Below are 26,200 nucleotides of genomic sequence, written 5' to 3'. Positions count from 1 at the left end.
AGCATGGCCGTTGCCAGTACCGCCTGACTGGCTCCTGTAGGATTTTCGAGTGAGATCGTTGCCAGTGCCCCTGGACTGGCTTGTGCGGGTGGCACATAAAAGACACCATTTCGAGCATGGCCGTTTTCGTGCGGGTGACACGTAAAAGCACCCACTACACTCTCTGAGTGGTTGGCGTTAGGAAGGGCATCCAGCTGTAGAAACTCTGCCAAATTAGACTGGAGCCTGGTGTTGCCAACCGGTTTCACCAGTCCTCAGTCAAATCGTCCAACCCATGCTAGCATGGAAAGCGGACGTTAAACGATGATGATGATGATGATTCATGATGCCAACTTTGTTTCACTTTGCTTGACAAATTGTTTTCATTCATTTGTAGACACCATCTACACTGGCAATACACGTCCATTATACTGATGATATTTCTCCTTGAGTTCATCATGTACTGATCTTTGGGTCATGCTGGACAACCTGAAATGCTTTGGGGCAGGTTTGTCTGAATGTCAATGGAAATGTCAATGATATCAAGTTGTAAGAGTTCAACAAATGTTTTAATTGAAATGTTTCTTTCTGTCATCCAATGCAAGAATGAAATTAAAAGGCATGTCAGCATAACTACTTCTGTTTATTTCTGAAGTTTACATCTATAGAACTCAGAACCACCACTGAAAGATACAACATGTAGTGAATCTTGCAAGCATGAAGTGGATTCAATCCACCATAGCCAAATTTAAATTAACAATTCAACAGAACTTTTCCCACAGTAGAACAATGGCTTTTTTTCAGTGACAGCAGTTTTACATTTGCCAGATTGCCTTTTAACTAGGCCAAAATAATGTCTTCCCCACTTGACCCTTATAACCCCTTCTACTTCACCAAAAGCTAGAATAGAGACATCACAGCACCACCAACGAAGCCCATGGTTCTCAACGGTATGTCTGTCCTTCTGGATAGTTATAAAAGCAAGAACCCCCAAGCAAAAACCAGAGGTCACTTGGTGACAACTGAGTGAGTTGGCTCGTGACAACTCAATCAGTTAAGGAACAGACTGTTAGAATCATGATCCCAAGCAAGGCAGCTACTAAAGACAATAGTCAGACGGAGAAATGAAATTTACTGTCAGCAACTGTGAGACAATGTCCCACAACCCTACAACTTTCACTAGCTCTATATCTGTTCTCTTACAACATCATTCTATCACTATCAGTGGTTTACTGCTAAGAGAACATGTACACAAAACTATACAAAGAAAAATTCTACCACATCCAACTTACTTTCACATGCTCTCAGATTTTATAACCTGCCCGATGAGGCAAGGTATTTTTCAACGTAACGGTAAATAAATACTTTCTTAAAACTTCATCCATTGTCCATCTTTCACATCCTACGACATGCAGTTATAACAACAAATTTTTATCGTTAAAACTGCTGACTCCGACATTTCATATTATTGTGTCCCTAATCAATCTTAACCATTACAAACATTTTGTACATAAATGCATTCATCTAAACAATGCAAATGAAGATAGTAAAAATAGATGACAGGTGGGTAATGGGTGGATGATACCCATTTCAGAGGTTCTTGCTCCTTCTTCAACACTCCATCCAACTTTTTAACCATCCGTGAACACACTGCTAAAATACCCAATCAGCTTAGTAGTGTAACACAGTTGGAGAGACCAATTTTACATACTAAACACATTCCTGGCAACTTATATTTACTTCATGGCATTTTCAAGAGTAATCAAGCACAACACAAATCTATCCACATGTTTCAAGTGTTTGTTCCTTCTGTTTGGTTGCAATACTTTTTTACAGACTAAAGATCTCCTTCCTTTGAGGTTTTTTCACAACTGGTATCCAAGAAGAATTTTAGGGATCTACTATACTAAGGGTTACTGCATCTCTTCACGGGTCACTCTGTAAAGTCACTGTCGTCCATTCTCAGAGCCTGCTGCCACTACCCGTTTGGTTATGCCTACCAGTGTCCATCAAACGCCTTCATTGGTGCTGCCATTATTATGGTCCTATGTTTCGGTTGGTAGCAATGGTGCAGTGAAAGGTCATTCAGGGCAAACGTTTCATTGATCACTTATCCAAATATCTATGGCCTTAACCCTTGAAATATTAGAAAGGTCATTTCCAGACAACTTCATCTTTAATTCATGTATGCCATGTTGTGCATTAACTTGTGAAGCTACATTTCTATCACTTCTCTCTTGTCATTGTCTGTCATCGTAGCTTAAATATATCCAAGACTTTCCCAAAGCCATTCATTGGTAGTGTTGACTGATATTCAACCATTGAGGTTTAAAGTTTCTGTCAGTCATTCTTACTGATATGGATTTATTAAAAACAGCTTAACAGCATTCTTGTCTTTTCTGACAGGAAGATTTAGAGCATGCTAACAACTTATCAAAATAATCGTTGAAATTTTAAGAGCTGTCTTATTTTTACCTTTTATAGATTATATTTTCAGCCTAGCTACTATTTGCTTACAAAAGGAAATCTCTATGCATTGCCATTAAATCTAAATCAATCAACTCTTTAAATTTGCAGACTTCCATAGCAACTCGATACACCCAGGACAATTTCTGGAAAGAATATAAAAAAACGATGGGAGTAGACTTTTATTTGAAAAGAATAATTCTAAGGGGTAAGTGATATTTGTTTTTCATTTTCTAGATATTCTTTTTTTTTTTTTTTTTTTTTTGTTGTCAATGTCAGTAGAGATTAAACAAATCCTGTTGGCCAACTCAGTCACAAATTGTTTGCTGATAGGTCAACAGCTTGCATTGTTCACTCTCAAATGACCCAGTTCATTTAGTTGTGTGATTTCAAATCCTTTTTATGGATAAAATATTAAGTATGGCATGGGTATAGCATGAAGATAAAATGACAATATCTGAGTCAATGATGCCCCATTGAACTTGGGTAGGATTCATCTCCAGGTGCAACAATGTCTTATTTTGTTAAAAAATTTGCACAGGTATGCATAGCTGCTGTGTACTTAAGAAGTTCACTTCCCAACAATGTCGTTTCAGGTTCAGACCCACTGCATAGCATTATGGGCGGGCCCTGGGCCTACTAAAGCCTTATGAGTGGATTTGGTAAATGGAAACTTTAAGAAGCCCATCGTTTATCTCCTATACTCTTTTACTTGTTTCAGTCATTTGACTGCAGCCATGCTGGAGCACCGCCTTTAGTCAAGCAAATCGATCCCAGGACTTATTATTTGTAAGCCGAGTACTTATTCTATCGGTGTCTTTTGCCGAACTGCTAAGTTACGGGGATGTAAACACACCAGCATTGGTTGTCAAGCAATGTTAGGGAGGACAAACACAGACACACAAACATATACACACACATACATACATAAATATATATATATATATATATATATATACACACACAAGACGGGCTTCTTTCAGTTTCCGTCTACCAAATCCACTCACAAGGCTTTGGTCGGCCCGAGGCTATAGTAGAAGACACTTGCCCAAGGTGCCACACAGTGGGACTGAACCTGGAACCATGTGATTCGTAAGCAAGCTACTTACCACACAGCCACTGCTACGCCTATGTAGACCTATTGAGGCAAGTGAAATCAAAATCGCTGACATGGCTGATGACAGTACCACCTGATTGGCACTCATGACAGTGGAATGTTAAAAGCGCATCCGAGTGTGATCATTGCCAGGGCCACGGATTGGCTCCCGTGACAGTGGCATGCAAAAAGCACCATTCGAGTGTGATTGTTGCCAGTGTCGCCTTACTGGCACATGTGCCACTGGCACGTGAAAAACAACATTTGAGCATGGTCATTGCCAGTGCCGCCAGACTGGCTCCTGTGCAGATAGCATGTAAAAAGCACCTTTTAAGCGTGGTCATTGCCAGAACCGCCTGACTGGCTCTTGTGCTGGTGGCACGTAAAAACACCCGCTACACTCTCGAAGTAGTTGGCGTTACGAAGGGCATCCAGCTGTAGAAAGTTTGCCAGATCAGATTGAGCCTGGTGCAACCTTCTGGCAGGTAAAAATTATTAGCAGACCAGACCAGATGAAAATCATTAGCAGATCAGGTGAAAATCATTAGCAGGCCAGGTGAAAATCATTAGCAGAGCAGGTAAAATGCTAAGCAATATTTCATCCATCCTTATATTCTGAGTTGAAATTCTGCTGAGATCCACTTTTGGGGCCAGTAAAATAAGTACCAGTTGCACACTGGTGTTGATGTAACCAAGTTACTCCCTCCCCTGTAAATGCTGGCCTTGTGCTATATTTTGAAACCAATATAACAAATACAGGAAGAAATTTCAAGCTAATATTTTCATGTAACTAAATGCAAATTGAAATAACGATAATTATTATTTTACCTTTTATCTTTTACTTGTTTCAGTCATTAGGCTGTGGCCATACTGGGGCACCGACTTGAAGCATCTCTTTAGTCAACTGAATTGACACCAGTACTTAAAGCCGGATACTTTTTCTATCGACCTAAGTGACTGGGATGTAAACAAAGTATCTCAGGTTGTTGTCAGGCAGTGGCAGGGGAGGGACAAACACAGACACATGCCTAGAATTTATCATTTAACGTTCTCGATATATCGTATGTGTGTCTATGTTTCTCTATATATCATCATCATCATTTAATGTCCATTTTCCATGCTGGCATGGGTTGGACGGTTTGGCAGGAGCTGGCCAGCTGAAGTGCTGTCTCGGCTCCAGTTGTCTGATTTGGCATGGTTTCTACTACTGGATGTCCTTCCTAATGCCAACCAATTTACAGAGTGTGCTGGGTGCGTTTACATGGCACTAGTGCAGGTGCTTTTTATGTGGCCTCAGCACCCATGAGCCCACAAGGTTAGGGATGCAGGGGACGGCCTGTATGCAAGGACCACCATGCTTTTACTTAGCTTGATGTGTCCTTTCAAGTACAGCAAACCACCAGCAGTCTTTGTCCCCTATCACCCCCTCTTTGAGTCTCAATGTCTGTAGATCCTTTCTCACCACTTCGTCCCACATCTTCCAATGTTGAAGAGAATTTCAGCTATTTGCTTATTGGGGCATTTGCCTAAGTTCAGAGCTCACTTGGTTTTTCGTTTTGCTTAGGATTTCTTTTTTAACTGTTTTACAGTCTGGTAAAGTTCAGGATTATCTCAAAATGAAAAATTGTTCAGTGTGATTCTGCAACTTAATTGGTTCAAATTATTATTATTATTTTAGTCAACTTCCCTTCCCTGAGGACTTGAAATTGGTCACCTGGGATTCACCTGTTGGTCTCCTGTATCAGATTTCATCCAACTGCTGTAGTAGAAACTTCCTGTTAACTTCTTTTCCCAATCTGTTTATATTCAGATAATCTCCACAATGCAAAGAAGCAATGAAATTTCATTCCTGGTTCTGTGGAATTTGTGGAATTTTAGAAAAAAAACTTGATGCAAACTTTTGTAAACCTTTTGAATGCCATCAGTGACTTGTTTATCTCCTCTTATCCTAAAGTACTTTTGGAATTGTACTTTCTGTTTCAGGTCAAATGAATGTGGTACTGCAAATCTGGGATATCAGTGGGATCTGTTTAGGGAGCAGCATGCTGGAAAATTACATTTATGGTGCACAGGTAAGGCTTGTTTTCTTTTTTCCATAAATTTATAAATAGTGACAGAAATTCCCACATTAGTCTATGAACCCATCAAAGACACTTGTATAAGAAAATCACTATTATTACTATTATACTAGTAAAAAAAAATGCAAAATTTAGATCAAATTGTATTTCTTTTCTGTTTCAACTAAAAATTCAGATTCAGCAAAAATATTTTGTGAAAACAATCTCATAACAAAGCATTTGATTGTTTGTGGCTTAAGAATTTCTTGGTTATCTTGCATGTTTTTAGACTCTCTCTCTCTCTCTCTCTCTCTGATGCACTCATCAATTCTTGTATTCTCCTCTTGTATATTAACAACCTTCTCATGTAATTCTTCATTCTTCCTTCGCTGTTTCCACACCAGAGACCTCAAAAAACATTCTCCAATTTGTCTCCATCAACAGTTTAAAGATAGTCATCATCATTATCATCATTTAACACCCACTTTTCCATGCTTGCATGGGTCAGACAGAATTTGTTGAGGCAGATTTTCAACTGCTGGATGCCCTTCCTGCTCCTAACTCTTACCCCTTTCCAAGCAAGGTAATATTTCCCAGTGGCCAGACATGTTTCTTACAGAAAACTGGAAATGAATATCATTGTTAGTATGACAGTAACGCTTGTTTACAACCATCACATGATGTCAGTACAAGGTACATACAGACATACATACATAGGTGTTGTGTATGTAAATGTATATGTGTATACACACATGCACACAATTTAAACTTTTTTTTAGTTTCCATCTACCAAATCCATTCACAAGGTTGGCCAACCTGGGGCTATAGTAGAAGACACTTGTGCCAAGACACAGCATTGAACCTGAGATCCCATGGCTACAAAGCAAGCTCCTTGTGCACCCATCCATGCTTGTACCTCTCACTGCACAAATGCTTCCAATTATTAACGATCTCTCTTGATTACCTTTCATTCATTAACATAATACAAACCAAAGTCCAACGTACTTCATTCCTGAACAATGGCTGACTCTACAAAGTTTGGTGATCCTGACAATGGAAGATTGCTCCCACATCTAAAACGATGCTGCTAAAGAAAGACACAAAGATCTTAGAACACCAAAAAGCCATCTAACTCATTAATAAGAACCTTCGTACTTTAATCTCTAACCCACAGGTAATGCTGATCTCCTCCGGAATGGCTTCTTAAGAGCAGATTCATGTCAACAAGTAATGACCAGTTGAACTGCTATCCATGTAATATCGTCCATAGAAGAAGGGATACCCGAAAGAATGTCTGAGTTCACCTGTACCACAAGGAACCTCACAGCTGAGACTCCTCCCCAACACATTTCAAGAGCCCACCACTTATATATCCTCCCCGAGTTCCTGTTAACAATGTCCAGCAAGGAAATTTTAACTTCCCATTGCACCCCTCTCACCTTTTCTACTGCAACAACCTCTGCTTCTCTCAGCTCACTGATTTTTTATACTCTTTTAATTTTACCCAACACACGCACTTCTCTTCATCTCATCACCCATACTGACTTCTTTTCTGCTGCTCGAGCTAAACAATACACCTAATTCCTCATCCTCAAAATACCTACCCTCTGGCTTTACTCTCCTGTCCACACGTTTTCAGTAGACATCCAGATACAGCTTTCGCTCTGCTGTATGAAGCTGACCAATGCTGAAGGGCCAGCGAGAGTTGTGGACATATCTCTTTCCGATTTGGCTAAGCTATAAAAAAGAAAACTTTTATAAAATAGTTGAAGCATATCTGCTTGTTCATTGAATATATTAACACCAGCAGATATTCTACCCCTACCCAACCCAATAAGCATCATCTAATCACATTGCAGGCTTATAAATACCCATGGAAAAAAAATTAGTTCCAGTTTTTGACTCTTGACTGTAACATTATTTGAATTGCAATTTCATGTGGTTCAGGATTTGGCAACAGTTGCAGTATAGCATGGTTCTGGGTTCAATCCCACTGCATGGCACCTTGGACAAGTGTCTTCTGTTGTAGCCCCAGGCTGACTAAAACCTTATGAGTGGATTTGGTTGATGGAAACTCTGTGTGTGTGCTTCTTTGGCATTGCTTGAGGGTTGTGAGTGTTACTGTCATACAAGCAGTTTCACTTGTTGCCAATATTCTGGGAAAATATTAGCTTGCTTGGGAATAGGGGAGGGTGGTGTCAAGAATGGGCATTTGACCATAGAAAATCTGCCTCAAATAAACTCCACCTGACTCAGGCATGCATGGGAAAGTGAGCACTAAATGATGATGAGAAAGACTAAGGAGTTAAGAATAATAGCTACATTCAAGGAAGATTTACTACATGTTGACTGATACTGTATTACCAATATATTCAAGCTAATACTGTCCTGAAAAATGGAATTTTAGCCTCCCCCCCAATTTTGTGTTTTGTTTTTGTTTGTTTTTTTTAATCCAATTCAAAGGGAATTATTTTGGTTTATGACATTACCAATTATATCAGCTTTGAGAACCTGGAAGATTGGTTGCTAACTATTAACAGATCCAGTCTCCACAGTGGGAAATCTCCATCACATTTGGCACTCGTTGGAAACAAAGGTAACTATTGATCTTTGAACATTTGTGTTTGTAGGGGCATGGCAGTGATGCTTGCTGTAATTTAATCACACAATGAAAGACATTGAGTTAGTTTAGTTGTCTCGGGAATTCAACTTGTGCCATTGTTGCTGTTGAGTACTAACGATTGATACTCTTCTCCTGTCAAATTATTTAGCATGAAAATAATTAGAAAGAGTTTGTATATTAAAGTCAATGTTGCAGAGTCAATATTCCATAATCACGTTTGGCATTTCATTACAAACTACATCATGATTTAGTTGCTTCCTGCGTTACTGGACAAAGTCTCTTTTCTTCACCAGTCAAGTGCAATTAATGTTGCCTTCCTTCACAGTTCACAGGGAACAAACTTCTTTACAGTTGGGCTCCAAATTCAGGGCGTAGTAGTAGTAGTAGTAGTAGTAGTAGTAGTAGTAGTAGTATGGGGAGAATGCATTGCAACAGTGTGTTGCTTCATCCAGCATTTGTTGGTGATTTCCTCCTACTGCTCCTGCCAGATGACACCGTTGCACCACCCAGGCGACAACCTTCCAACCCAGGGCTCTGTTTGAGTAGTGGTTACTGGTGAGTAGGGTTTTATGAGGTTGGGGTGCAAATCCTTCTTTTAGTTAACATGCAGAGGAAACATTGGGTCCCTGACATGAACAAAGGCAGGAGGAGGTGGTCGGTTGGCCAGGGTAGGGAACATGATGGTAAGTAATGTATAAAAACATGGAAGTTAGAGTATATTGGGTGCAGACAGTTTGATGCAGTCACTTATGAAGGAAGTGATAAAGATGATGCAATCGGCACAGGTGATGGGGAAATAAAACACACACATCATCATCATCATCAGCAGCAGCATTTTATGTCTGCTTTTTTTTCCTTGTCTTCACACACCAAACCACTGCCAGACATTTTTGTTTATGGAAAGCATAAACATAGCCACTAAAATGATGTCGAGCAAAGACATGTGGACACAAATGCACACATGTGTATGTGAAACAGGCTTCTGCACAGTTTCATCTACTAATTTCAGTCATGACATGATAACAAAGCAAACTTCTTAACAACAGTCATGTTTGCTCCTCACACACACACAAAAGCCAATTACACGGGTTTATTTTTGACAAGGTATGTATATACTTTGTCAGAAATAAACCCCTGTAACTGGCTTTTGTTGACATGGAAAAAGCTTCTGACAGTGTTCCCTGCTCCTTTATCTTGTGCTCAGTGCAGAAACTAAGGGTAGATGAGTGGTTGGTGAGAGCTGTACAAGCCATATACAGAGATGCTGTCAGTAAGGTAAAGTTCAGGATACAAGTAGGGGTTCACCAAGGATCAGTCCTCAGCCCCCTTCTTGTTCATCATAGTCTTCCAGGCAATAACAGAGGAATTTAAGTCAGGCTGCCTCTGGGAACTCCTCTATGCTAATGATCTTGTTCTCATAGCTGAATCACTTCCAGAACTAGAGAAGAAATTTTAGGAGTGGAAGCAAGGTCTAGAATCAAAGGGCCTTAGAGTTAATCTTGCAAAAAACAAAGTCTTAGATAATAAGAAAGCAGACAAATTATAAGTCCCTTCAGGTAGATGGCCCTACTCCATATATAGAAATGGCTATGGACACATACGAGGTGCAGCAATATCAGAAGAAGGTTGACAGGGAAAATAGTCTGTGTGTGGGGTGGAGCAGATACACAGCTACAATAAACACTTGAAATGTACAGAAAATAGACTCCATCAAATGCCAGTGGGGACACATCTAGTAGTAGTTGTGCTCCATAGCAGTGAAACATGGGCTGTGACCAGTGAGGACATGTATAAGCTTGTAAGAAATGAAGCTGGTATGCTTTGCTGGATGTGTAATGTCAGTGTGTGTGTACAACAGAGTGTGAGTGTCCTGAGAGAAAAATTGGGCTTAAGAGGCATTAGGTTTGGTGTACAAGAGAGAGAGACAACTATGCTGGTATGGTCATGTGATGTGTATGGACGAGAACAGCTCTGTAAAGAAGTGCCAATCTCTAACTGTGAAAGAGGTAGACCCAGGAAGATGTGGGACAAGGTGGTGAAGCATGATCTTTGAATGTTGGGCCTCATGGAAGTGATGACAAATGACTGAGACTTTTGGCAATATGCTGTGCTTGAGAAGTCGAGTGGAATCATGGCCAACGCCAGTGTGACATAACTGGCACCCATGCTGGTGGTATGTAAAAGCCCCTGTACCAGTGGCACACAAAAGCACCCGTGCCAGTGGCAGGTAAAAAGCACCCATTACACTCTTTGGAGTGGTTGGCATTAGGAAGGGCATCCAGCCATAGAAACCATGCCAAACCAGAACTTGGTGCAGCTCTCTGGTTTACCAACTCCAAACAACCCATCTAATCTATGCCAGCATGGAAAGCAGATGCTAAATGGTGTTGATGATGATATACTGAGTTGCTCAAAATGAGATTTTAAACACAAATAAGGCAAGTTTTAAGCACAAAGCAGTTTGTTCAATCATTGATATAATAAGGGGTTTGCTCCCGTATCCTCTGCCATCTTGTAGGCAGATCCATTATTCCCTGCTCAATGAATTTCCTATCGTTACTGGTGAAAAACTCTTTCAGATTAATTTTCACATCCTCTTCAGATTTGATGGTCTGTCCATTCAATGAATTGTGAAGAGACCAAAACAGTGGGGAATCTGAAAGCACCAGTTCAGGTGAATATGGAGGATACATCAAAACTTCTCAGTCATGCTCCAATAACTTTTGCTTTGTCTGAAAGAAGTTTACGATCTGGCATTGTCATCACAAAAGAAAATGTTCTTACAGTTAGCAAGTGCTGGATGTTTCTGGTGGCTCAATGCATTTAACTTGTCCAGCTGGTCACTGTACACATATGAATTGATGGTCATGTCCAAGGGAAGACACTCATAAAAGACAACACTATTCCCCACCCCACCCCGATAACTTTCTTCAAGTAAAATCCTGCTTTTAGAGGTTGTTTCTGATGGTTCACCATACTTGCCTCATGACCATCTGCACTTCACATTGTTAAAGATGATCCATTCTTTTGTCCTCTGCCACCATTTTCCTAAAAATACATTGTTCATTCTTCATGTTTCTGAATCAGAGATGAAAATTCATTGGTCAAGGTTAGTCTCATTCAATCGATGTGAGCCCCAAACCATTGGACCTACTGATGTAACCAAGATGATGTAGATGGTTTTCAACACTCAGTTTGGATATTTAGAGAACATCCATGTTCATCCTGGTCTTATAACCGGGGTCAGTGTCAAGCTGCCCCTTCATTTTTGTTGCTCTCACTTGGCCAGTCAAACTCTTGAAAACCACTTCTGGCACACACATTCCATAACATCCTCTCGTCATCACCTTGTTGCTCTTTTTAAAATAGAAAAGCCTGACCTGTTGATTCCCCAAGCAGACAAAATACAACTTGTCTCTCGTTACAAGTTTGTGTCAAACTACATTGAAATGTCAAGCATCTAACAAGTATGAATGCACAAGGAACAGATTGAGGTTAGCCACCACTTATCAGAGTGCTTCAAGTTCATTGTGAACAAACAGTTCTTTTTTTTTGCCAGCCCATATGTACAGACATGGCTGTGTGGTTCAACAGTTTGCTTCCCAACCATGTGGCTTCACATTCAGTCCCACTGCATGACTCCTTAGGCAAATGTCATCTCCTTCAGCCCTGAGCTCACCAAAGTTTACCCACTGCACCTGCTTCTCTGCCATTCTCCATCCCGCCTATCCCAAACTTTGCGCTGTCCCTTTTTCTCACACTTCATTTGTCCAGAGGTGCTTGCAAAGTCCTGGGGAACTGTATCTACCCATACCCCCTGGACATAACACAGCAGAAACAGACAAAACAAGAAATGAAAAAAACACTCAAAGCAGAGCTGTAGAAATGATTAGGAAAGTTCAAGACATAAGAGTGGCTGCTTAATTGCAAAAAGGCTCAACCCGTATATATAAGGACAGTCCCAGACTCTGGCTGAACAGCAACAATTTCGATTATGGTTTGCTGTTTGCTTTTTCAGTTGATCTTGAACATGTCAGAGCTGTCAGTGAAGAAAGGCATGTCAAGTTTGCTGCAGATCATAATATGTCCAACCACTTTATTAGTGCAAAGACTGGTGAATATGTAAGTTCGTTTATATAATAATGTTAATGAATATGTAAATAAAAGATTAATCATTGATCATACTAACTTAATTAAAACAATTCATATTTTGTAAGACTTTATGGCTACATTGTATCATGACATAAATTTAATGAGTCCCCCCACCCCCCACTTGTAGCGTGTTTGTACAGTAAATTGCTAATTATTATTTCTAAAACCTCCTACAGTGTCTTTCTATAAATTTTCTCCTTCAACTTCACAATCAGCCATTGAAACACAATTCTGAAACATGTTAAAGCATATCATTCTCTGGAAGAGGATATGCTAAAACTTGCTTGATGTTCCTTAACGTCTTTAGAAAGGGAATGGCAATCAGAGGGTGATTTGTTATCAGTTGCTTAACTATTGTTATGGCTGAGACAGCAAATAACTGAAATATTCATGTAACAAATTGCACAAACTTTCAGAAATAGTATTATGAGTCACAACAAGAGGTAAACATTTCGTTCAAATAAGAAAGAAAATTCCTCCAGATGAATAAATCTAAGTAATAAGAATCTATAAAAGATGTCATCTGTTGGTTTATTGATGGTGATGGTAGGAAAATTGGAATTCTGTACATATATATATATATATATATATATGGAAAGAGATATTTTGGATCAAATGGATGTCTTATAGAATTAGGCGAACCTTCATATAACACACCATCATTATCATCCTTTAACGTTTGTTTTCCATGCTGGCATGGGTTGGATGGTTTGACTGAAAACTGATAAGGCAAGGAGCTGCACCAGGTTCCAATCTGATTTGGCATGGTTTCTATGGCTGGATGCCCTTCCCAATGTCAAGCACTCCAAGAGTGTAATGGATGTTCTTTATATGCCACTGGCATGGGTGCCGTTGACATGACACCAGCATCAGCCATGGCTACAATCTCACTTGGCAAAACAGGTCTATACAAGCACGGTATATTGCCAAAGGTCTGTCACCTGTCACTGTCTCCATGAGGCCCAATGCTCAAACTGCTTTTTGTGTGCCACCAGCACAGGTGCCAGTCTGACAGCACTGGCATCAGCCATGACTATGGTTTCACTTGGCTTCACAGGTCTTCTCAAGCATAGCATCCTACCCAGCGCTTGAAGCGTGCTCTTTACTTGCCAGTTATGCAACACTGGCATTGGCCACAACCATGATCTCACTTGGCTTGATGGGTTTCCTCAAGCACTTTTGATAGGCAAAAACTAAAAGAAACGCAGCGTGCGTCTCTTCGTCCGCGTCCCTCACACACATACAAACCACTTGACAAGTGTTGGGTTGTTTATATTCCTGTAACCTTGTGGTTCAGCAAAAAGAGACTGAATAAGTACCAAGCTTAGATAAGAAAAATAAGCCCTGGAGTTGACACCTTTGAAGGCAGTGCTCCAGCATGGCCAGTTTAAAGACTGAAACAAAGCAATTTGCTATGGGCTCATTCTTTTCTTTTTTTTTAACTCCCTGCAAAAAGTAGAGTTTTGTTGTCTGTTTTCGAGAATATTTTAAATAATTTAGAAAGTAGCCATATTTCAGTTGATTTTCTCTTGTTTCCTTTCTCTCTTCTCCTTTTAGGTGTCTGTCTGCTTCCAACGAATCGCTGCTGAGTTGGTGGGGTTAAAGTTAACGGCTGCTGAGAAAGAACAACACCAACAGGTTGTTACTGCAAACATTGAATGTGAATCCTCTCCAAAAGTCACTTCTGTTCAAAACTCTCCTCGCAGCCCAATCTGCTCATTACAATAAAAACCAGTTCCAGAGGAATTTTGAAAAGAAATAAAAAGAACATAAACAAAAAATATTTTTCATCATAACAAATTCCAGTATTAAAAAGAAATTTTCTTTCTTTGTAATTTGTCTTCTTCAATTATTTTTTTTGCCAGTTAACAGATATTATTTCAATTCATCACCATTTTACATCCATGTTTAAATGGTAACATGGATTTAGACCAGTGGTTCCCAACCAATTTTTGGCCATGCTCCACTGAATCATTTCTAAAATCCTGATGCCCCCTTGTGGTATTTAATTTTTGTTATTCAAAATTTGGTGAAAATAAAACAAAAAATGTGTAGGAAACAAATATGAAAACAAATTGTCTACGAATATGTGTTATATCATGTAGGTGGAGTATTTTAGGAGGGTTTGGAGTTGGGACATTTCGGAAAATTTACCAGAGTCTACTTCAATTCGTCTTAACTTTCAAGAAAATCTCTCCAATTAAGATGGCATTGCTTTCAGTACTGACCAGTTCTATACTGCACGCATTTGTAATTTTCTACAGGTTTTCACATACCACTAAATCAAAAGAAATAATTTATTTCCACTTTAGAGACATCAGATCTTAAGGATAAGATGTGAATAAGATGAAAACGATTTGGTGTCTCTAAAGTGTCCAATTAAGATGGCATTGCTTTCTATTTCCACTTTAGAGACATCAGATCTTAATTAAGGTTTTCCAATAAAATGAAAGTGACCTGGTGTCTCTAAAGTGCCAAAAATTTGATAAAATTGTCCACGAAAGGGATGTAGAGATAATTTTTTTTTTAATAATGCATTCTCAAATTGCCCCCTTTCTCTATTGGTATACTAAACATTATGTACAAAGGGTATAAAAATTCAACATAATCCCACGCATGCCTCACTGGTGGGGCACCAAATACCACTAATTGTTTCACCCAGTGTGCTAACATTTCTGCCACCTTGCTAAGTAGGATACAATGGAAATACAATAAAACTCTTTCTATTGTATCATCGTTCTGTTAACCAAAAAACTAAAACACAGTCAAGATAGTTTATTAAGAAAAAGTTTATTTACATAATATCTACATACAAAAATAATACAAATTCATGAAGTAGATATTCTGTATTAGCTGCTGCCACATTATATTTTAACACAAGTTATATATATAACAGACGTTTTTAGGAATGAGAACAAAAAGTTTTGCTTTTTTTTTTTTTAATTAGAATTTGAAGTAAAAGGTGTTTAGTGTATGCAGTTTACTTTTTCTCTTTATTTCAAAACAATTTCATCCAACAATAGAAGTCAAAAGGTTGAAATCAGTATGGGAAATATCTTGCTTTTTGCTAACATAAAAAGTGCCATTTTATTGAAAATAAGAGATCAGATCTTGAAGGGTGTATTCCACAATGCTCTGCAAGAAGGCCATTTTTCAAACTTAGTGAAATTATTTTATTCTCTTTTACACTCATAAAAATAAAATTGAGAAATGAGGATCCAAGTGGAGACAGAAAGTGAAAATAGCAATCTATATTGAATTAGATATGTTTCTGATACAAAGATTTTATGTAATAAATTGGTTATAAAATGCATTTGATAAAAACAGTAAAGACTTGATTCATCAAAGCAAATGTGAACAATTATGGAGAATTAAAATTTATGATGATTCCATAATGTGAGAGTAATATGCAGACGTGTCTCACCAGTGCAAGCACTTGAGATGATCATTTTTGGTCAATGTTACATTCAATGTTACATTTGTGTTAATGGCCAAAGTTTTTCAAGGTGGAAAATGTAAAGTGTTGCAGCTATATTAGCTTTGAAAGCTAAGGATATTTAACTGGTGAAAAGACCTAAATTTGTCAAGAAATTTAAATAGTTAAAAAAAAAAGCCAAACTCATCTTCAATTCAGTTTCCATGGTTATAAATGTCAAAGGAGTACAATCCTGAACAGAAGCAGCAGAAACGGGGTTCCTCTGACAGACCTCAATTGGATGCATAGCTTGGAGACGAAGGGGTCTCTCCAAGTCAAGCTGTTACTTCTCCACATTGAAAAGAGGTCAAAGCTCCAGTATTACAAACAAAATGCTACAATATCACAGGAAAGAAACACGACGGATTCTTCAAGCGAAGCCAACAGGAAAAAGACCAAAAAACGAGATGGTCAATGATATTCAGTCACATTAATCACAGTGGGAAACAGTGGTTTCTGGCAGGATTGTATGGGGGACATAAGACTCTACCCCATGATCTTCCTAGGCAGAAAAGATGGATGGATGTAGAATGTCTAACATGCGAGACACAATTGCAGACTTACAGAAACAGGATGATTAACTGGATGAACCCCAGGCTGTTTGACTGGCCCAAATGGAATAATAAGCAAAACCAATTTTGGCAAGATGTTAACCAATTAAATTACATATCTTTTATCTTTTACTTGTTTCAGTCATTTGACTGTGGCCATGCTGGAGCACCATCTTGAAGAATTTTAGTCAACTGAACTGACCCCAGCACTTATTTTTTTTTTAAAGCCTGATACTTATTCTATCAATCACTTTTGCTGAACTGCTAGGTTAAAAGGACATAACTGCACCAACACTGATTGCCAAGTGGTGGTAAGGGACACACACACATGTATATACAACAAATTTCTTCCAGTTCCCATCTACCGACTCTGCTTGCAAGGCATTGAGCAGCCCAGCTTCTAACCATACAGCCACATCTGCATTCTATACGTATAACTAATTTGATAATTAACATTAAATCGATATAAGTGAAGTTACAAACTAGAAACTACTTTTTAATGAGAAATATATTTTCTGTTGATAAGTATTGTAAAGGAGTTTTAAGATTTGTTATTATCTTTACTGGAAAAGTTGGTATTAATTGGTTGAGCAGCATTCAATGACATGGTAAATAAAAATTTGACCAGCATCGACAAAATAAGTAACAGTCATTAACACCTAAACTACTATAAAATTTTAAAAACCTATAACATCTAAATTCTTGATTTATAGCTAAAAATTATTTCTTAGTCTTTTTCAGCTTCTCTAAGAGTAAGGAGTATGTTTTACGTAAAAAAAAAAATTAATTATTAAAATATCAATTCTTAACAACTGTTCACATCTGGTAATGTTCAAACAAAGAATCCTTAGAAATTGCAAATCCAAGTTTTCCCCTTTGTCATTTTCTTCCTATCAGTAATAATTCTTGAAGCCTCAAGAATTATTACTTATCAGGATTCAGATAATTATTGGAAGATTACAAGTTTAAATCCTGCATTATGACATGAATCAAAATAGACTTACATTCCAACTGTGATTTATAAACTCTTGCATAGCAACCTTTGTACAAAACTAGAATTAGAGAAAAAATGACAAAACTTTTTATATTAACAGTTTTTTTATGCTCAACAAAACAAGGGTTTCACATACTGATCTCATTAAACAGAAAAATAGAGAAAATTTACATCTCACATCAAATTTATGAAATGAATTGTAAAATCACATTAAGATGGGGGAAACAAATAAGAAAAGAAAAAAAAAAGGTAATTATTACTAAATTCACAGAAATGTCCAACTATTAAAATGAAAAAAACCTGACTGAACAGACAACCTTTAATCAAAGGCGTTCCATCTGTGACCACCACATCTTGTTTTCAGAAATAAAGTATCTGGGAATACATTATTTCAATGTTTCTTTTTTGAGATGGTAGGATGTGGGCTGAGATAATTTGGCTGCTATTTCTAGCAAGTCATGCAACTCCACTGAGGCTTCCTCATTGACATAGTTGTTCAGGGTTACAATCTTTAGTTGAAAGAAAGGTGTGAAGGGACATAATAGAGTAAATTTAGAACTGGTGGAACTTCAATTAGTTAAATTATAGGATGGAGGTTGAGTATAATGTATAAAGATGTGGTTAGACAATCTAGAATGTACAAAGAGACAGTTGTAATTTAGAATTGGCTGGATATGGCAGGGGTGTTTTTAGTGCAAATCTTGAAAAAAGGTTAATTCCTTGTATGACGATGATCACTCACAACGATCACAAAATGTCGAGACAAGAGTACAAACATACACTCTTCACATGATGGGCTTCTTTCAGTTTCCATCTACCAATTCCACTCACGGGGATTTTGGTCAGTCCAGGACTATAACAGAACCCAATTGCTCAAAGCACTGCAAAGTGGGCATGAACTCCAAACCACATGGTTGGGAAGCAAGCTTTTTAATCATACATCTACCTGGGTATTGTATGGAGGGGGAAATGACTGTTCAGTATAAAATGTAATCAAATATTTAGCATCAAATATTTTTTACTTAAAATTTAAATGTATTTTTAAAAATTCAATTGAAAACTTTCATATTAAACACCTTTTTAACCAGATTTCCCAAACTGTTAGTTACAAGTTTAATATTAATTTTCTCTGACTAGACACAAAACCAATGCCAAGCACTGGTGCCAGCTTATTATCGGTCATGTACTTATTTCAGTGGATTAAATCAACCACAGCAACGCTTCAACTAAGAACAATGAATCAAAACTTGACTAGATGCACTGAAGAATCCTGTTCAACATCAAAATATATATTTGCAGGTTTAGTTTTCGTTCTTTACATGGGTTCAAGTTCTCAAATGAAAAAAAAAAGGGGGGGGGGGCCTAAAGCCACTTTCAAACAAAAGTGGAGGGAGTCTCTTTCAACCAGACTAAAGATCCAATTGAAATGATTTAGCTTTCTTCGTCATGGATCAAAATGGAAGCAGAATAACCACGAGAAACAACTCCAAGGCAATTTCTTTAGCTTTTGCTGTGCCTGGGGAGAGTCACAGTGCCTCAATGTAACACAATCACCGGTTCGAGTTCAACGTTGCTGCATTTGCAACTGTATCAATGGAATTTGAATCTCTAGCTTTAATATTAAAGTATTCAACTGAAAACCTTTTGAGTTGGCCGGAAGAAGAAACTAGACTGAACTGACTCAAACTTTTGTCTTGTTTTTTTTATATTAGACCTTGGAGAATGAATGCCGGTCCCAACAGCATCTTGGAATAGTTGAAGACTGTATCAGAAAGTTCATGAGTGAATCATGTTCTAACTTTTACAGGAATAATCCATAGATGGAATTTTTTTAAATACTTGGAAGAGTTTTGAATAGATAAAACTTTTTTTTTTAAATAATAATAATAATAATCCTTTCTACTGGAGGTACAAGGCCTCAGATTTGTAGGATGGGGAATAATCGATTATATCAACCCCAGTGTTTCACTGGTACTTAATTTATCGACCCTGAAAGGATGAAAGGTAAAGTTGACCTCAGTGGAATTTTGAACTCAGAACATAGCGACGGGCAAAATACTGCTAAGCATTTCGCCCGGCATTCTAACGATTCTACCAGCTCACCACCCTACAAATAATAATAATAATAATGATGAATATGATGATGATAACACAATAGTTAATGAGAAGACCCAGCCCCATGCTTATTCAGCAACCAGCACTGGTGCTAATTAACCAAAATCAACTGAAAGAGAACTTAGATATACTTTGAGAACTTGATGCAAGAAATAGTTCATCTCTGACAGAGAATGATATCTTAACAAAAAAGTGTTTATGTGGGGATTACCAACCATCACTAAACCAATAACACTAAAAATGCCTAAAATAATTTCACAAAATTTTCTGTTTAAGAGTGGCAGCAAAAGATTCTTTTTTTTAAATTCGACATTTACAAAAATGGAATTTTCCTTATGTTGAAGATTTCTGAACATTCTGTTTTGGTAAATACAAACTGACAAAACATATACAAATAATCACAAATGTTTGGAAATAAAATCCCCAAATCTTTTGGTCCACAGGAGTAAAAAAAACATAAAACAGTAACATTTACACTTTACCACTAATATAGATTTATTTTCTATTCTCCTCGAAGTGAATGGGTGATTTATAACAAAAATGTATATACAACTTTTTAATTACATTTGTAAAGAGTTTTAAAAGAAAGTTTTGACTGTTCTGGACCCATTGAAATAAAAAAAAATTTTTTAAGTTCTTAAAGATTAAAAATGAAAGGCATGACAAATATTAATAATTCATAAGCAAGCATTTTTCAACTTTGCTTTTCTTTGCTGCTATTTGACAGTGTTCGTGTTCGGAACCTTCGAGGGATTTTGCTATAAACAAAATCTATCATAAGACTACTGTTGAGGACCTGCTCAGCACTTGGCCGTTCGGCTGGGTCAGGTGAAAGCAGAATGTTGAGCAAGTCACACTGAAAAAAATAAAAGGAAAAACAAAACATTTTAAGATATTTTGATAGAATTAATAATTTTATAATTTTTAACATCATATGATATTTTGTTTGGTTTATTACAGTATTTGCAGAAGATGAATAATGTATTCGACCTATATACACAGTTCTTGTATTGCTTTCCTTCAGGTCATCCAGCAGTTATATGTGTCATAACTAACCCCTTGACCAATTGGTCAAACCTTGGACAAGTAAAAGAATTTGAATTTATGAACCAGGTGATAATACAACATCTATAATTCAGGGAAGTTTATAATATATTGTTTGTTCAACCATTTACGCTACACAATGTATACGATAAGTACAAACCATATTTGTTTTTTTTTTGGGGGGGGGGGTTGAGAGTGGAGGACATCACCTGCCAGTCTTAATGTCCAATCCAGATTAGCTCTTATCTACTTAAGGTTATTGATATCACATCTTTTTAAGTATTGATGTACTTTCTATTGATCTCTATGATTTCGAAAAAGGGTTAACTTCAAATAGACAAAATTTTGTTTTTATATTAAAAAAAAAAATCCTTCATAAATTACAAAATAAATTACTTACTGTCTCCTCTTGATAAGATTCAGGACTATATGTATGAAAATCATCAGGATACCGTCGCTTTTTTACATCTTGAAGTTTTTTCCTACGTTCAGATTCCGTATCAAAAGGGTAAAATAATTCAAAAAGAATCATTCCTAAAGCAAAAATGTCAACTTTTTCATTGTAATCCTTTCCGTTAATCTATAAAGAATTTTATAAAATAAGAAAATACAGAGATGTGAAAATTTTTTTAAATAAGAAAATACACAGTTCTTCCTCCACTGAGGAGAAAATACACAGATAAGAAAATACAAGAATTGACTCATTTATTTGAAACTAAAGATTCTCTTGTCTGTGAAAAATTGGATTGACTCCCTTAACCCTTTAGCACTGAAACCTGCCCTGTCGAGTCCAAATATTTTACCTGTTATAGGTTCAAACTGGTCAGATCCAGCCTCTTACACCTAGCCTAAAATTCTAAAAATAAGCAAACATGAAAATCTTGAAGCTATGAGATAATCCATGATTATTTGAAAACAATGCAAATAAATAAACGTTACATTCGACAAGGTCATCTGAACGCTAAAGGATTAAACCTATTTTCTTTTTACAGAATTTTTAATACTAGATAAAAGGATAAAGACCCCCTAGAAAGTTCCCCTCCACGGCACAAGTCTGGGCACGGTTGTTTATGGAAGAGCAGCGGTCACCCATGCACTCCAGCCTCCCTTCTCCACATCACCAATGTTATCCAAGGGAAAGACAAAACCTGATACAACTTGGCAATATGAAATAAAGTGTCTTGCTCAAGAACACAACACACAGCCCGGTCTGAGAATCAAACTCACTACCTCATGATTGTGAGCCTGGCACTCTAAACACTGAGCCACGTGCCTTCACAATACTAGATAAACCATCAATAAACTACAAATCAAAACAGAGACAAAAATTCCCTAAAAGAAAGAGAAAGGACATTTGTCATAAAAGAACAGACAAATATGTAATTTATTGCAATAATTGCTGTTGTGTATGGAAATGAATTAGTTGAAGAACTTTTAAGAAAACTACAATGCTTTCCAAACTCTTAACCAAAAGAGTATTATAATTAAAATGATTTACTGCTACTGAAATTTTAATTGCATTTCTTGAACACCTGACACTAATGATAAATACTTTACGAGATTTCATAACCATCAGCAATTGCTTTTCAGAGGTGTTATCTTTATGCTTTTAGTTCTTAAGAAGTTTATTTACAGATAAAATTGTTCTTAGAACTTCAAAGGAAATTGAAATTATAAATTTAGTTTGAGAAATTGCAGAACTTGATTGATAAAAAATCATTCCTATTTGATATAAAGAAAAGAGAAAACTTACCAACTCAGGACTCATATATATTTGCGTGCCCACACCACCAGTATGGCGTTTATAGGATACATTTACATATTCATCAGTGTCTGTTGTTTCTTTCATGTTATCTGTTACTTTTGCTTCTGACTCTAAAAAGTTGGTCATGGCTGTTGCCAATCCAAAATCCCCAACTTTTATTAAACCATCCTTAGAAAATAAAATATTTGAAGGCTGCCAAAACGAAAAATGAAAAATATAAATCCAATTGTAAAACAGTAGAAAAACACTGACGGAACAATGAAAAGTAATCATACATTTTAAATATCATTTTTTTACTTGTTTCAGTCATTGGACTATGGCCATGCTGGGGCAGTACCTACAAGAATTTTTAGTTGACTGAATCAAGCCCAGGACTAGGTTTTAAAGCCTGGTACTTATTCTATTGTTACCTTTTGCTGAACCACTAAGTTACTGGAATGTAAGCCCACCAACACCAGGGTCACATGCCAGGGGAAGAAACTAGAAGTAGTTGATAGCTTCCATTACGTAGGTGACCAAGGGGTGATTGCTCTGAGTGTGTAGCGGCTGGAATAAGAATAGCCTGGGCAAAGTTCAGGGAGCTCTTACCTCTACTGGCAACTAAGGGCCTCTCGCTCAGGATGAAAGGTAGACTGTATGACGCATGTGTGCGAACAGCCATACTACATGGCAGTGAAACATGGGCTGTGACTGCTGAGGACATGCGTAGGCTTGAAAGAAATGAAGCTAGTATTCTCTGCTGGATGGGTAATGTCAGTGTGCATTCACGACAGTGTGAGCACCCTGAGAGGAAAATTGGACATAAGAAGCATCAGATGTGGTGTGCAAGAGACACGACTACACTGGTATGGTCATGTGTTACGTATGGATGAGGAGAGCTGTGCGAGGAAGTGTCACACCCTAACTGTAAAAAGAACCTGTGGAAGAGGTAGACCCAGGAAGACATGGGATGAGGTGGTGAAGCATGACCTTCAAACATTGGGCCTCATAGAGGCAATGACAGGAGGCCAAGACTTTTGGAGATATGCTGTGATTGAGAAGACCTGGTAACTAAAGTGAGACCCGATCACTAAAGTGATGCCCAGAACACATGTTGATTTTGGTTCGAGAATTGGAATCCCCCTTGGGGCCAGTATCCAGTCTGATTTTCCTTGAACTTCTTGTATTGGTAGTGCAGAGCTTAGAATTTTCCAGCATTAAACTGCATGTTATTTTCCTCAGCCCACCTGTATATTGTGTCCACTTCACATTGCAGATGCACAATGTCTCCAGAGTTCTGTATCCTCTGAGAGACTTTGGCATCATCAGAACAGCTATCAAGGGTAGCTACTCGAGCAGGGGAGGGCATATCAGAGAGGGCCACTATGATTAGTAGCAGCTCCAGGACAGTGTCCTGTGGAACCCCACTCATTATTTGTGCTTCCTCAGAGGTGGCCGCATTGACAACCACTACCTGACTTCTCTCTTTTAGAAAACCCTGTAACCATTCTCCAAGTTTTCCAGCTATGCCAACACTTCACAGCTTGTGACAAATAAAATGATTGACTTTGTCAAAGGTTTTTGCAAAGTCAAGATACATTACGTCCACATTTGAGTTGTTGAGCAGCTGCTTTAGCACCCAATCGTAATGCTGCAAGAGCTGTGCCAGACAGCTTCTACCTGGTCGAAAACCATGCTGGATGTCAGTCGTTCTCTTCAAGGAATGCAATTTATTTCCCTCGGATTATTCATTCCATGACTTTGCTGATGTGTGAGGTGAGAGAAACAGGTTTTAGCATCTGCTCTGCTTTCTCCTTTATAGACAGGGCATATTATTCCCCCCCCCCCACACACACCTTTAGTTTGTCCAGTAGCTGCAATGGTTTTGCAAGGATTTATTTTCATGTCTTGAGGAGGATTGCTGGGAATCCATCATGGCCAGCAGCCGGGATGGCATCTACATCATCTACTGCTAGCATTACATCCTTTTCTTCAATGTTGATGTAATCAATTGTTACTGCCTCCCATTCAGCTTCTGTAGCGTTAAAGAATTCCACAGGTTTGCCAACTTGCATGTGCCACAGAGGTGGGATGAAGACACTTTTGAACGGTTCATTCAGTGTTTCCCTTATCCTCGTTGGGTTTTCCTTGAGGGAACCATCTTTTTGGAGGAGTGGCTCTACCCTGCAATGCATAGAAGCAGTCTCCTTGGCATACCTAAAGAAGGCTTTAGGGTCTGATTTTATATTTTTATCACCTGGGCTTCTGTCTGCTCTTTCCTCCTCGTGGGAGTGCTTCAGTCGTTTCTCAATCTCAAGCAGGTGGGGTTTCTCACTGCTATTGGTTTCTCTGTTGAGACGGTTTACAATCTTCGTACACCGTCTCATAAGAACTTTCCTCTCTATATATACATGCATTTCCAAGTATGGAAGTTGGGTCTAGAATCAAAGAGTCTTAAAGTTACCTGGTAAAAACCCAAGTCTAGTAAGTAGGAAGGCAGACAAATCATATCACTTCAGGTGGATGGCCCTACTCAATCTGTATGAAAGGTGTAGGTAGAAACTCCATAAGATGCACCCAGTGTAAGCTTTGGACACATAAAAGGTGCAGCAACATCAAAGGGAGGTTAACAAGGAAACTAACTATTATATGTGGAAGGTGCACAGGTACAATAAACACTGAAAATGCACAGAAAATAGACTCCATCAACTGCCAGTGGGGTAACCTAGAGGTAGTAGATAGCTTCTGGTATCTAGGTGACCAGGTTAGTAGTGGAGATGGAGGCTCCTAGAGTGTAGCTGTGAGAATAAGATTAGGCTGGGCAAAGTTCAGAGAGCTCCTACCCCTGCTGGCAACAAAGGACCTCTCTCTGGGAGGAAAGATAGATTGTCTGATGCCTGTGTGAAAACAACTGTGCTGCATGGCAGTAAAACATGGGCTGTAACAACCGAGGACATGTGTAGGCTTCGGAGAAATAAAACCAGTATGCTTCACTGGATGTGCAATGTCAGTGTGCATGTTCGACAGAGTGAAAGTATCTTCAGAGAAAAGTTAAGAAGAATCAGATGTGCTGTGTAAGAGAGACAACTGTGCTGGTATGGTCATGTGATGTGTATAGACAAGAACAGCTTTGTAAAGAAGTGTCGATCTCTAATTGTGGAGAGAACCTGTGGTAAAGACATGGGACGAGGTGGTGAAGCATGGTCTTCGAACTTTGAGCCTCATAGAGGCAATGACTAGTGACAGAAACCTTTTGTGATGTCCTGTGCTTGAGGGGACTCATCAAGCCAAATGCACCTGTGCTGATGGCACATAAAGAATCAACTATGGAACGTTGGGCTTCATGGAGGCAATGACCAAGACCTTTGGCACTATGTCGTGCTTGAAAAGAAAATCCATCAAGCTGAGCAAAATCAGTCATGGCAGATACCGGTGTCACACAAATTGGCACCCGTGTCAGTGGCATGTAAACACACCCTGGTGTCACGCAAATGGCACCTGTGCCGGTGCCATGTAATAGCACCCATTACATTCTCGGAGTGGTTGGCATCGGGAAGGGCATCCAGCCATAGAAAACCCTGCCAAATCAGACTGGGGTCTGGTGCAGCCTTCCAGCTGGCCAGCCCCGGTCAAACTGTCTGACCCATTCCAGCATGGACAACGGACATTAAATAATGATATATATATATATAGGAACCAGTCCAGCAGTACTGGCAACGGCCACGCTCAAAATGGTGCATCTCATGTGCCACCCGCACAAGAACCAGTCCAGGGGCACTGGCAACGATCTTACTTGGCTTGCCGGGTCTTCTCACGCACAGCCCATTTCCAAAGGTCTCGGTCAGTAGTCATCGCCTCGGTGAGGCCCAATGTACGAAGGTCTTGCCTCACCACCTCAGCCCAG

General features: G+C 38.5%; 2 protein-coding genes across 3 annotated transcripts in view; one reads left to right on the top strand and one right to left on the bottom strand.

The window, feature by feature from the left end:
- LOC106870758 (ras-related protein Rab-28) overlaps positions 1-14,208 on the top strand; it is an 18,474-nt gene extending 4,266 nt beyond the window's left edge. The window contains exons 2-6 of the mRNA XM_014916955.2: positions 2,557-2,653; positions 5,525-5,613; positions 8,062-8,194; positions 12,240-12,343; positions 13,931-14,208. Of these exons, the coding sequence (XP_014772441.1) occupies positions 2,557-2,653; positions 5,525-5,613; positions 8,062-8,194; positions 12,240-12,343; positions 13,931-14,101 (594 nt within the window). The 3' untranslated portion in view covers positions 14,102-14,208. The remainder of the gene's footprint in view (positions 1-2,556; positions 2,654-5,524; positions 5,614-8,061; positions 8,195-12,239; positions 12,344-13,930) is intronic.
- A 936-nt stretch (positions 14,209-15,144) lies between these two features.
- Positions 15,145-26,200, bottom strand: part of LOC106870753 (eukaryotic translation initiation factor 2-alpha kinase 3) — a 58,471-nt gene continuing 47,415 nt past the window's right edge. For both annotated transcript variants that reach the window (XM_014916948.2, XM_014916949.2), the window contains 3 exons: positions 22,306-22,509; positions 20,953-21,132; positions 15,145-20,364 (listed from right to left, as the gene is read on the bottom strand). In XM_014916948.2, coding sequence (XP_014772434.1) covers positions 20,203-20,364; positions 20,953-21,132; positions 22,306-22,509 — 546 coding nt within the window. In that variant the 3' untranslated portion in view covers positions 15,145-20,202. The remainder of the gene's footprint in view (positions 20,365-20,952; positions 21,133-22,305; positions 22,510-26,200) is intronic.

Source organism: Octopus bimaculoides, chromosome 2 (assembly GCF_001194135.2).
Source record: "Octopus bimaculoides isolate UCB-OBI-ISO-001 chromosome 2, ASM119413v2, whole genome shotgun sequence".
Lineage (NCBI taxonomy): Eukaryota > Metazoa > Mollusca > Cephalopoda > Octopoda > Octopodidae > Octopus > Octopus bimaculoides.
Note: the sequence above shows the minus strand (reverse complement) of the source record. Positions and strands in the feature narration are given on the sequence as shown.